This window comes from Solea senegalensis, linkage group LG14, assembly GCF_019176455.1.
Source record: "Solea senegalensis isolate Sse05_10M linkage group LG14, IFAPA_SoseM_1, whole genome shotgun sequence".
NCBI lineage: Eukaryota > Metazoa > Chordata > Actinopteri > Pleuronectiformes > Soleidae > Solea > Solea senegalensis.
Genome location: NC_058034.1, coordinates 19,067,644 through 19,081,378, shown reverse-complemented (window position 1 = coordinate 19,081,378; position 13,735 = coordinate 19,067,644). Strand labels below are relative to the sequence as shown.

The 13,735-nt window shown below is 40.6% G+C and overlaps 1 protein-coding gene across 2 annotated transcripts in view; it reads left to right on the top strand.

Moving 5' to 3' along the window:
• The first annotated feature begins 5,056 nt into the window (after positions 1–5,056).
• brinp3a.1 (bone morphogenetic protein/retinoic acid inducible neural-specific 3a, tandem duplicate 1) overlaps positions 5,057–13,735 on the top strand; it is a 53,376-nt gene continuing 44,697 nt past the window's right edge. Inside the window, exons 1-2 of one of the 2 annotated variants that reach the window (XM_044044792.1) lie at positions 5,057–5,609; positions 5,931–6,237. In XM_044044792.1, coding sequence (XP_043900727.1) covers positions 5,984–6,237 — 254 coding nt within the window. In that variant the 5' untranslated portion in view covers positions 5,057–5,609; positions 5,931–5,983. Of the gene's footprint in view, positions 5,610–5,927; positions 6,238–13,735 lie in introns of both variants that reach the window. The other variant, XM_044044791.1, reaches the window with a different exon arrangement.

Here is a 13,735-nt window from a genome sequence, read left to right as displayed (position 1 = left end):
TTCTCATTAGGTACAACCATGGCAAAAACATCAAATAAGTTGACTGTGTGGCTGATTTCCTTACTTTCTAATTTATTTTTTTAGCTCCGACCTTCATTCATTTGTTGTTAAGTATGGATGATAGACAAGAGTGGTGGTGGTGGTTGTTCCACGTTTTGATTTTGGCACTTTGAGTTGCACTGCTTTGTATGAAAGTTGACAGAAAAATAATTGATTGATTGATTAAAACTCACTCCATAGAACATTTAAATATGCATGTTAAACATGTTTCCCCTTTGAAGTTACTCATCATCTAATGGTAAAACCAAATATACCACTTTTCTGGTCACTGGCTTTATTTTGAGACAGTTATAGGTTACTGTTAGTGCAGCCTTGATTCTCGACATGCCACTGAAGAACAAGGCTTTGCTCACACTAGGACATTTTTTCAGTGAAGTGCATGTTTGAGGGTGGTTTTGCCAGCGTTGATGTCAGCTTTGTTGTCATACTTCAATAAATAGCTCTTCATCTTGTGCATGTCCACCTTATTAGAATTTCCACTTTCCGCTGTGTGTAAGTTTCAAGTTTAGGTAATGTCATGCATTATTGTTTTTTTTTGACTTGTTCTTTTAAAAGAACTCCAACACTGCTTGCACATTATGTAACAACAGAAAATAAAATAAATCACACTGACTGTTTCTATATTGTACAGTGTGTTATTATATTCTGTGCAGTAACTTTACACCATCCACGCAAACAGCTGCCGTGTCTCTGAAATGGCAGGTCATAATGCACTTTGCACATTTGTGCTACGCTTTTTGTTTTTTCGCAGAATTGTTTTTCACAGCTTAACAACAAAATGTCACATTTATCACCACAAATAATTATTTAAGGTGCCTATGTGCGTGCACAGACACTAGATTGATGTCATGTCTCGAGAAGGCCTTATTATTATTATTGGTTATTATTTATTTTGTGCACAAAAAAAAAGCTGTACATATCCTCATTCACCCCCCGTTTTCAAAATGTTTAAACTTGTATGAAAAAAGAGAGAAATGTCAGGAATTTAATATAAGAAAACCAACATGTTGCATTAATGTATTAATTTGTATTTCACCAGAACAGAAAGCCAAGAAATATTTGGCTTGATTGGACTGTTAAGCAATTTGTAACATATGTGCTATTTAAATAAAGTTTCTTATTATTAAATGAACAAACTTCAATAATGAAGTCATGCTTGTCTAACAGCGGAGAGGAAACAAAACAAAACACAATAATGATGATTAAGACAAAGCCCGAGGACTGGACAAAAGCCTCATGCATTTCCGTAAGTTGATTAATGGTGAGTTGTGTGACCCAGATGAGCAATAAGCAATTCAGATACGGGTTGCAGCTTTGTCAGGCTTTTGGCTTTTTAATCGCAACATTATGTGTGTGCCTCTGACCCTGCTGAGATATGTGCTGCGCTCAACATTAAGCGAGGATGATTCTCGTCTTTCCCCAACTGACTGGTGGCAATTTATGATTTAAAGACACTCAGAGGGAGTTAACTGACATCCGGCACCACTTAGTGCTCCATATCCAAAGGTAGATGCCATCAAAGCTTGTAGGAAGATTTATTTTTGAGCACAGACATTGCGTGCATATACGGTTTTATCTAGCACCTCTGAATGTGAAGGAAACATGATTTTTCCGCTATCCTGTGGAGTGGAAAAAAACAAGTCAAGCCAATACTGCTGTGACAGAGCACTGACAAAGACTGTCAGGTTTTCAGGCTAATTAAAACCTCAGCTTCACTCTGTTCCCTGATCACTCCTCACAAAGACTCTTGAGTGGCATCAATGAGCACGCTCAGGCTTAAGTGAATGTTTACCTTCCCTAATGACTATCTGTCTCCGAGCTGAGTAAATGCGACTGCTTTCGTCTTCTCAACCACTCGTTGAGCTTATGCACACTCACACAGAGACGAGACCCCAGCCCGAGGTCTGTTTACCAGCTGTTTGTCAACACAAAAGACCATTCGTTGGTTATTATTTTACCAAGCGTAATGATTGTTTGACAGCACGGCAGCCCAGAAGTGCACAGTGTTAACAGTAAGAAAATGCTAGTTTGACTTTACACCTCTTTCATGTCCGCTTGAAGCTTCACACCAGCTCCTGAAAAGTGGGTGGATGAAGGAATGTGTACTGTTGGCATGTGTGAATGTTAATAGGAAAGTCTCTTTATCTGTGTTTGCCATGTGAAGAAGGATGACCAAGTCAGGGTGTTTTCTGGGCACATGGGAGATGATTGCCCTTAAGGCATTCTGCCAGAAAGACTCTGCATGTAGTTAATGTTGTGGAAGAGATTGCACGGCTAAACAAAAAACCTGGTATATCTCCAGAAATGCTTTGTGATGTACAGTACCATGAAAGGTCTTTGGTCACCATTAGGTTTGTTGTGTTAGCAGTGCTATAACCCAGTGTAACAATTCCCCAATCACTTTATTAGAGCACATCCAGAAAATACAGGGGAAAATGCAGTTTTAAAATAACTGCATTAGTATTTAGTGTGAGTGGAGTAATGTTACGTTTTAAAAACATGTGTTTGTTATATACTAACCAGCCTTTTGTATATGATGTGACTAAAGGCTGGTCTTAATATAGCAAGCTGTCAATGGATTTAACTCAACATTTGTATGTAACGCTCAATCATGTCTTCCATCCACACATCCATCCATCTTCTACCACTTTATCCTCCAGATGAGGGTCATCTGGAGGATAGGTTCTGTGCCAATCTCAACTGTCATGGGTTGCCATTAAATAGTAGGACAAACGCAGGTTTTACCAGTGTCATTAATCAGGGTTTCAGTTCATATTAAAACTGCTTTCATGTTTGCCAAATGTGTTCCAATATGTGATTGAGAAATAAAAGCCCTGTATGGTCTTTATCATTGCTAACAAAACTAATATAATGGTAGGCCTATACCTTGGACTTTTCCACAGAACTTTGTGCCTGCACTTCTACAGAGTGCAATAACAAACAAACAAAACAACAACGATGAAGCGATGAAAGCAACAATGAAGTGGAAGCCAGAAATACCCCTAAGAATGAATGACTATGAATGTGACTATGTTGCCATTGCAAAGTGCTTGTAATGTTTCTTAGTTGATTTAACAAATTGTTAACCTCCACATGAAAAAGAACATCTGGGTGAATGCAGTTTTCATGGATGTCCCTTTGGTGACCAAGGCCCTCAGGAGGATGTGGATCAATGGTTGTCGTATGTCTTTGAGCCATAATGAGCCCCATTCAGCAACATTTTATTATGTTTTCTTTTCTCCTTCCTGTGTTTTTGTTCACATATGGATGCACATAGACATGAAGCACTGGAAGGAACATGCATGTTACATGAAATGCAAATCTATTTGGTTCATTTAATTTCTCCTGAAAAGAAATGAACAAGCACATTCGGTGTTGTGCACACATACAAGCGTCAACATATCTGTTTTTGTGCACACATAAAACATGCACAAAAATGATGAATGATTTATCTGAAGCAGAAAATATAAGCTGCGGGGGCTCTGCTCACACTCTGAGTTTTGGGGCTCGGAAACATAGAGCAGGGTTCAAAAAGCTGACTTAAATGTAACAGGAATCCATGGAAGTAATGAGCCAAGACACTCCATAAAAAAAATAAATAAAAAATAAATAAAGTCATCTTTAATTCAAGGATTCAAACAAGTATTACATGTGCTTGCAGACAAACTTCAAATTGTCAACTACAGTGCAGCTGAAGAAGAGGCAGGTGGGGAAAAAAAGCCATATACAGACCAAAGAATGTCTGTTCCCATTAGGTAGCTGTCCATCAAGTCATAGCCGCCATAGCTCCAAGGCACAGGGTCAGAAGAAAAAGGCACCCATTCCCATGAAGACATGATGATGAAACTGTGACAAATCAACTTATTATTTCACTCCAGATTCTGCAATTCGCTGTACCATGGGATTTCCGCTTCTCTATGAGTTTGGGAGCCAGTGAATCTCATGATTCAATGGTGTTCATTTCTCTAATCCAAACCCTGTAAAACCCCTGCCTTTGAACATCCACAGAAAAGCTGAAAGGCTGCACACACATATCCCTCCCTGCATGCCTTTGCCTGCTCTCTGCCTCTCTGATCCATGCGCTTGGTGTCCGATGGACACAAGGTGTGATATAGAGAGGGGGGGGGGAGTAGAAGAACTGATCTAATTACGGTTGCTGATGGTGAAAGTGATGATTGTTCTGCAGGAAGAAAGGAAATTGAGGAGAAAGACAAAGGAGACGGAGTGGGGATTTGGAAGCATCATCATCATCATCACCACAGCTATCATAAAAGTTATTATTAAGATAATTAAAACTGGGTTATTCTTTATTCATTTACATGTATTATCTTTATATGTACACTGTTAACAATCAACATTTAATATAATTGGTCAATCAGAACAATCCGTTCTGGGCAACTTACTCTTACATAGAAGTACAATTAGCTCCATATCACTCCTTTAATATCACTTTAACTTAGTAAGGTACATTAGTTGTTATTATATTACTTTTGTAAATAACGCACAATAAGGTTTTTTTAACTAAATCAATTTTATTTAAAAAAATAACAAAAAAAAAAACTGTATTTGTGCAGTAATGTAAAACTAATACCAGTGTAATTACTGTTTATTTACCCAACATCCAATATTTATCTTGGACTCAAAGTGTAATTTTAATGAGGGACTGAAATACAATGATAGAGTCAATAAACAAAAGTGTGTACGTATTGTTTCCTCCTATTCCCTCCTTTCTCTTATTAAATCATTCATCTTATGTGACTTATATGACTTGAATTAAACGAATCTGACTGATGCGCATGATTATGCCAATCGCCACATCCTGCCCTTTCCCCCTTCTTCTCCTCCTCCCCCATCTGAACACCTCCTACTCTCACTTCCTTGTCCCAGCCAACCGGGAGTGCGCTCGCTGCTGGAATAAATTAAATTGCAGCTCCACTGTGCAGGAGGGAGAGAGAGCGAGAGAGAGAGAGAGAGAGAGAGAGAGAGAGGAAGAGAGATCCACGAATGCCATTCACACGTTCCGTGCGCTGGGAGTCCAGTGCGCCCTGCATGCGCTCCGAGCGCGTCTCTCCAATCAAGAGCAGATGTATGAGTGAGAGGACGGCAGCAGGAGAACGCTCCTCCCGCATGTGAGGTTTTCATTCGGTCCGTGTGCATTCACCGCGTACTCCAAGGTCCAATGATGTACTTCAAACGTTAGTCTACATGGAGGTTTTTGACGTGCGCTCCAGAAATATCGAGTCGGCTGCCACTCATTCCGTTGGATTGGACTTACAGTACAACACTGCGCGTCATCGTAGGCTGGAAATATGCCACAGTGAGAGAGAAGAGGAGAAGAGTGCGCTCTGAGGAGGTTGGATGTCAAATTCGGTTTTGCCGAAGCTCCGATGCCACTAATTCTGCATAGGTCAAAGTCCTTAACGAGAAAAGTCGTTTTCCCAATGCCGTCCCATCTGTGCGCCGAGCCGCATCCAACTTCATGGTGCTATCTGGAAATCTTGCAGAGACCTGTCCCCACCATTCACGGATCACAATACTTAGAGAATACGGTAAAAATCAACAGCTTAATTTATATTAAAAAAAAACCAAAAAAACAAAAAAACAATAAAAATGGAGAAGAACATGACTATACAAACATTTTGTACTTAGCCTTGTACAGCATCCTAAATAATAGTGGATAAATAATGTCTTTGTGTTTAATCTACTGTATGATAAATTCACTGTAGATAGTCGACTGGTGCCCCATTGCCATGCTTTCTGACCCAGCAACACCACTCACAGCCCAAGCAAAATGACTTAATATTCTCCAGTATCTCCCCATCTGCTCCAACTCTTCTCCCTCTTCTTCCACTCCTTCCACCTCTCAGCAGGACTCATCCAGAGTGCAGGAGAATGAGGAGTCACCGGGGCCGGGGGAAGCAGCATGAGTGGCCCGTGCATCTCCATCATTATTAGACTGACGGCTCTCATGTTTCTATGGAAGTGGTTAACACTAAGCCTGCTCCAGAGCTGGGTATCAGTGGGGGCAGCCGACCGCACTGGGGCTGGCTTCAGTGGCTCTACCGGGCCCCTTGGCTGGCTCCTGTCGGACAAGGGTCCTTTTCAGCGCTCACAGGAGTTTGTTGATTTCACAGATCGCTACCAGCTCGGGTTCAACACCAAGTACAAGATATACAGGTGAGCGACGGTGGACAGCAGGGTCTCGCATGCATGACGTGAGAAATGTTGAGATATGAAATCTGAGATCGATGTGTGGTTCATGAAAGTCTGATGGAATTGAGGCTCTGATTCTTGTGGTGCTTTGCTTTGAGAAAAAAAAAAACAACAACAAAAAAAAGGGATGTTTTAGTAGAGTAAAGGCAAGAGCTCATATAATATCTTCAGACTGTTAGAGATACATATTTAGTTGGTGGCAAACTGTGGGATGAGCAGTGAGAAGATTACTTCGCGGAGTTTTGCATGCAAATGAAAGCTCTGCATGGAATCTGCACAGATGTAAGCTTCCTTGGGGAGCAACCGCCTGCTTCCTCTCTCTTTTTTTGTGGGCAGCCGAGACATATGGTCTGAATACGATACAAATCCACGGATTGCTGAATATCAGTGGAAACTCAAAGTGAAGGTACCGCAGGAGGGTTTGAGCAAAGCAGCGGGAAGTAACAGATATCTGACTGAGCCAGTTGATGTGTGACAGTGGGAAGCAAGAAGGGTTTCAGAAGTGTGTGGTATGATGTATAGTGAGTTTTTGCTTAGAAGCAGCAGGGTATTGTTTAAAAAGCTCGCTACAATGACATGTTTTTTGTTTTTTTTTCTTTTCTTTTGTTTACACGAAAGGGGAAATAAAGCCGCATTTCAGCAAACACACTTCAATGAATGCTCCGCAGAAACTGTCGGACATATTGTTATAAAATGGTTTAAAATATGCACACATTTTGCTTTTAAGGAGTGTTTTTATACCTAAAAATCTTGAATCGGGAATTGAAAAAACAGAAAAGGGGTAGTTTTAATCTCCCTAAAATGTATCTTGCATATAAAGTGAATGCAATGATTCATGCAGACGTGTAAGCAGTAGTGCAACTCTCGACAGTAAATGAGATGCTGGCCATTTGCCAGGTAAGTGTTTTGATTTTCTGTTGCTGTCGGAGCATCCGCAGCTGTGCAGTGCAGGAGCTGATGCCAGCTGAACAGAGGTTTGACTGACACTGGCATTTAGCTGCTGACAGGGTGACAATGCCAGGCAAAGATAGAGAATGTTGCGCTATTGGCATACCCTCATCCATCACTTCCTCCTTCCCTTGCTCTCTGTTGGCCTCTTCTTTTCATCTCTCAGGATGTCTCCATACCTTGTTTTTCCCTCCCCTCTCCTTCTTTAAAAATTGTCATTCTGCCTTATGAATGCCGACCTATGGACGGTTGCACACGCAGTAAACTCACCAGTTTTACTCGTTTTAAATTGTTTTGTTTGACCACACTACACCTCTAAGCCTCTTTAGCATTCAGTAACCTACAGTATGACTAAGATTGACCCCAATCAGCAAATATCGGTATACGCAAGGTTGATGTTGTATCCTGCTTCCCCCTCGAGGTATGGTGACCTTTTCAATTTCCCCTGAAGAGTGAACGTAAGTTGGCTAATTAGAACAAAAAAAAAATAATAATACAATATAAGCTCAGGTGAATAGTGAAAATATCTGCTTATTAAAAAGTGGAGTTGCAATCCTGTATTGTAATTTGCTTCTCCTTGGCTTGGAAAACAACCATATTTTCTTCTTTTTGTTTTCTTTTCTATTAAACAACAGCTGTCCATGGCTGAGCTGTCAAAGGTGCGAGTTAAATGAGAACTGAAGAAATCACAACTGCCTTCAAACTGCAACGGCTTGTGCAGTTGCTTTCTTAACATTTGTACGCCCCAAAAGAGACACAAAAACAATCCTCGAGTCATTTGCATTGTCAAGCAGCAGTGTTGTGCTTCTAGGAGACATGTCACACCTCTTTCAGCATCAGTTACAGGCTCATTATTGCCTCCTTGGATCGTCACTGTATTGTATTGTGGTCCTTAGATCCAAAGGACAAAGCCCTGCATTGTACCGCGGATGAAACTTGGTCCTCACATGTATGCTGTACCACCAGCTGTACAAGCACCCGTAGAGAAAGAAATTAGTTTTAATTAACCACCAGGTTAAAAAGAGGGTTAAATATGAACATTAAAAATCTCACCTCTGTCTCCGCTCTATTTCCACATCTATCTCATAATTTTACTCTTTTCTCTATACTCCCACTCACCATCGCTCCCTCCTGTACTCCCTTGTCGAATGATCTCAAAACAATTGCTCTCCCTCACTCATAAATATTCTCCAGAGCTCAGCTGGCCTTTCCCATAAGGGGGCAGGAACGCGGAACCGGGGCTCTAGGAGAAGAAGGGGCATGAGGGTTTTATCTCCCTCTGCTGGTTGGACTTTGCACCAGAACACCCCATAGAGATGTAGTAAATGAAATACATTTGTAAAATAAGTATGTGTTTGTGTGTGTTTTGTGTGTGGAGAGAAGAAGAGAGTGAATATTCAGGGAAGATGTGTTTAATTGGATGTCCCGTCTTTGCTTGCCCAAATAAAGAGCCACCTCTGCAGCAGTGGAAGTTGAAGTTATGTAAAATGTAAAAAAAAAAAACATGTAAAACAGAGAGAGGGGAAGTTTTTCATACTGCAAAGCATCTTGCAAAAAGTGGTTTTCTGCTGTCAAGGTCTAGGCAAATACAAAAATGGAATTTAATGGATTCCACGGATTCAGAAGCACAGAATGAAAGGGTTTACGCAAAGAGGAAAACAGTTTCCCCGCTTCCATTTTGAATTGAATGTCAGCTGCTTGCGCGTTTCCTCGTCCAGCAGTCACACCTTTGGATACGTAATTAGCATTTCTTTATGAACTGCTCTTCCTCTTCGCACTGATAGCATGAAATCAAATTAGGGCTGTTTCTTTTCTTTTTCTGTTGTTGCCGTTATCAGCACATCAGAGTTGGAAATGAGTGTATTAAAAGTGTGGTGGGGAAAAAAAAAAGATTCATTTAATAATTTAGAGGCTGGTTGTGTTTCGAAGCCTTTTCTGCGAACGATGGAAGCTCTCGCTCCATGTTTCCTTTTGTGTAGCCCGAGCCATAGCCACAGACAGTAGCATATTACTCAAAATGTCAGCTCCTCCTTTATTCTTCTTCATGGACCATAACTTTTGTATCACGCCTCATCTCCCATGTTTTCTCCCCTCTTCTCTCCTGTCGGCTGACCGGCCTATTACATTGACTGCATTTGATAGAAGGAGTCGTGCCTCGTAATTATGGAGTGATTAGTGTTTCAATTATATACAAACATGTTTGTGGAGATGATGGGGTGCAGAGGCGCGACACTACAATACCTGCACCGTGTAATCATGCCATTTTGATTTGAAAGAAGCCGAGCCTTTTGTGCTTCATCTGTCTCCTGTTCATGGCGACGCCGGTGTGTTTTGAAATGCTTTAGATGACAATTACATTTAAAAGAGATTATAAAATGGGGTGCGGTGAATGAGGTACACGGCGGCATGAAGAATGAAGAGGGAAGCAGAAAACATGAAGGGATGCGCCACAGTACAGTGTGAGAAAATACAATACTCTACTTTTGGTTGTTTGTTTTCCAACAATTTTGCAATGAAAAAATCCCAGAATTAGGCATCAGCAGACATTTTAACTGACTTATTCGAGAACGTAAATACATGCCTTTATGCTTTGTGCTGCCTCGAGAGTGTTGCCTTTGCTTCACTGTGCACTGCTCATATGATTACATATCAGTCAGTGGCAGTAACGTACGAAGAATATTAATGTGCTTGTAAAGGCAGGAAAAAAAAAAAAAAAGGCAGCAATCCAGTAAATATAGCTCTAAACATTGCAGGATGTAAATTATTGTTGAAGATGACTCCATGAATCTCAATGACTACTTGCTTATCTTATTTGTTCAAAGGGGAGCTGAAACTAATTGGTTTTGCCTAAATAAACAACATCATTGTTTACGTGTTTAAAAGACATTTAGCAGCCTGGACCTAAATGTCCATGGACCTCAAAGTCAAGACATGATTGTTAAAGCACCATCCTCCAACCCTTAAGATGGCGGTCTAAGTCCCTACCGTCAACCTTCTTTACTTCACCAGTCCTTAGCCTTAAGCAAGTTTGTGCCTTTAACTTCCATACTAATCAAGTTGTAATGGCTGTGGAAAAAAAGCCCCAAAAACAGACAAACAGTGCTGTCCTGGTGAGGATGGCAGATCAATACAACAAATTGATAAACTACTCATTTTGCTGTTCAGTTTGGAGGACTTGTAGGAAAGATTGGCCTAATTGTTGGTGGTGAGATGGAACGAGACGTGAAATATGGTCTCGTTGTTCAGTGGAAGCCGAAACAGGATTTCTTTGGGGGAAAAAAAAACTCTACTTTCACTGTTGCTAATAAGCGAGAAAGAATCATAGTCACAGGACCTCGTAGGGCTGGGCATCAAACATTTATTGCTCTGACTCAGTTGCTTATTGGAAAATAACTCGTCATTTGGTCCAAAATTCTGACACGTGAGAGCCAATAAGCATGTTGCACTTTGCTTTACCAATATCCTCCATTGCCATTAATAGGCTTTGCAATATAATATCAGAGAAACAGGAAAATACATGAAATAACACTAAAGATGGGAGTTGTATGCATGTTTTTTTTTTTTTCTTTCAAGAACATTTTCATCAAACTATGTGCAAGTTTAATTTATTCATTTATCCTCCGTTCATCTCTCGGAAAAGGCTAGTTTACAGATTGAAATATGTTCAGGTGTTACATAAATGAGCCGGGGACATGATATTATGCACAGATTTGCTCTTCCCATGACTTATTTTGTGATTTGGGTCACAATGGTTTGTCATCTTTAAAAAGTGGGTCCCCATATAAGTAGTTTGGGAAACACCGTAATAGGCAATATCCGAGCCCATCATCCGTTTTCTGACTACAAATAAGCCTCTGCGGGCAACGGGCAGTATTTCTGAGTGTCTTTCTGTTTTGTTTTTCTTTGCTGCACTTTGTGTGCAGTCCGTCTAGCAATGTGAGATGCAAGAAAGAGCTGAGAGACGACATCCATGAATGGATTTTGTAAGTTTTGAGCTACTTTCCTTCATCAGCTATTTGCATGTGAATAACGATAATTCAAAGTCCACATGGATTGTTTGGCTACTCATACTGTAGGTTTGAAGAAATTACAGAACCAATAACACAGTAACATACAGAGCTTACTTTTTAATGTCTTCCACTAGAATTCCCAGTTTTAAATTATACAGTACATTAGTAAGACATGTATTTATTTGATGCGGGCTAAAAATGCACTTACTGGACACTTTTTTTTTAGTGTCCATCTGTTCAACTACTCATTCACACAAATGTAGAAATAGCCAGTGGCAGCAAAGGTGATTTTGGTGACTTTGAATGTGGCTTGGTTGTTGATGCCAGATGGTCAGCAGGTCTGAGTATTTCAGAAGCTGCTGCTACTGGGATTTTCGTGCCTGATCTATCGGGTTTAAAGAGAATATATCCACTGAGCAGCAGTTCTCTGGGCGAAAATGCCTTGTTTGTGCTAGAGGTCAGAGGAAAATGGCAAGACTGGCTTGAAATGATAGAAATGCAACAGTAACGTAAGTAAGTAACCACTCATCACAAATGAGCTATGAAGGTGATACTATAGTAGAGTTCTACTATATTGTGCCATTTTTTTTTTTTATTTTTTTTAAATGTGGTAAAATGGATATTATAAAACTGTGGTCTTTGCTTTTTTTAAGGGTATATAAAATATAAAATATGTTTTGGTATAATTACAGTGAAAACAATAGCTGCGGTAAATTCCTGAGGCTAGTTCTTTAAATTCCAAACACATTCCTACACGTCTCCTCTGCATCTCCACTCTCCTGACAATGAAGGAAATCTGACCTTGTGGTACAGTGTTGCAGTTTGGTTGCTTGTTGGGGCCGTTCATCCTCGTCGCGATTGTCTTGTCTGTTTACAATCAATATTTTTTTGTGTGTGGGAAATATTATGGTTAATATTTTGCTGGCAGAGCAGACCAAGATAGAGCAGAGGAGCGGAATGAGATAGAGTCTCCATCAAGACACCCGCTTCTCTCATGCATGAATGCCTGAGCAGCCTGTGCTCGGAGAGAACTGTGGCGGAGAGACGAGTCTCTCTCGCGTCCTCCAGTCAGAGGTTGAATGTGTCTCGGGGACAGAAGCGGAACAGCGGCCTCCTCCTCCTGATCACCACCAGCAAAAGGCAGTGAGGAGGACTTCATCCAACGCAGAGCTTATGGCTTCTGACAAGTGTGTGAAGGGGGAGGTATCAGGGTCAGGAGTCCATGGAAGAAGTGTTTATGAAAGAGAGATTCTGCATGCAGCACGCAGACACATCCTGTTTGGATGGACAAAGAAGGCAAGAAAAAAAAAAAAAAACACATCCCATTGCCCACCAGTGTAAGAATTCATCTCAAATCTAAAGTGCAAGAGCAAATGGAACCAGAAAAACAACACATTTCCTCATGCATCCAATCATTTTTGTTCTGTGATCGTATCTGAAGCAAAGTTAAACAAATGGTCTGTAGCAGTACATGACATGACATGACATGCTAGCAGTAGCGAGCGAGATGCTCAGAAGCAAACTGCAGCTCAAGACTCGATTAACATTGCAACTTTTGTGGTGTGTTTGAGGACAACTAGAAGTGTTGTAGTGCTGTGATGCGGTGCGCTGTTATGAGGACATCCTTGTGTGTTTAAATGCTATTATTATGTTGCAGCATTATAAGGGAAAAAAAACAAAAAAACTGTGACCATCTGCCTGTATCACGTCCCTATCTGCCTAAACCTAACCATGTTACTCAATGAGGCCTTAACCTTGTAACATTCATAGTTCTGGTAAGCCCTAGCCAAACAAGCAGCTTTCATGTTAAATAAATTACATTTTGGGTACAGAAACGTGAGGTCACACATATTTGGTTTGCAGAAATGTGTATCCTGGCAATTTGGTTGCCTGGCTTCAGTTTCTTACCACCATTATATAATGCGTTAATTGAAAGGATTTTTAATTATAAAAATAACAACTAGATTAGACAATGATGTGTCTCACATCCACGTTTGGCCAATGTAGTATTATTGTTGTCCTGTCTACTGTACTCATGCCACCTCATATATATATTGGTTTACATGTCTGAATTTAATACAAACATTGTGTCCAAACATCAAAAATAAGAGCCAGGTGAAGGAAATACCATGTCATTGGCTGGATAAGTGTTTAGTAACTATAGAATTCAAGGAAGTCAGTGCTTGTGTGTGTTTGACAGTGGATGGATAATATAATACATACTGTATGTGGTGATTGCATCAAGTGCAGTGTTAGATTAGCCAGTGCAGGTGCCACATATAGCACCTGTGTCGTGAAGAGCAGGATTTGGAGTATAGCAGGTGATTCGCTCGTCTTCTGTTCCGTTTCTATGTTGCTTATTTGTGAGCGTGAGTGTGTCTGCATTGTGCGAGTTTAAAGCCTGTGCATGCCCAAGTGTGTGCGCGGTGTGATTCCGTTCCTTATTTTGTGTGGGAAGGAAAGTGTCTCGTCAACAGTGTTATGACAAATTGCAGTACAAAGGA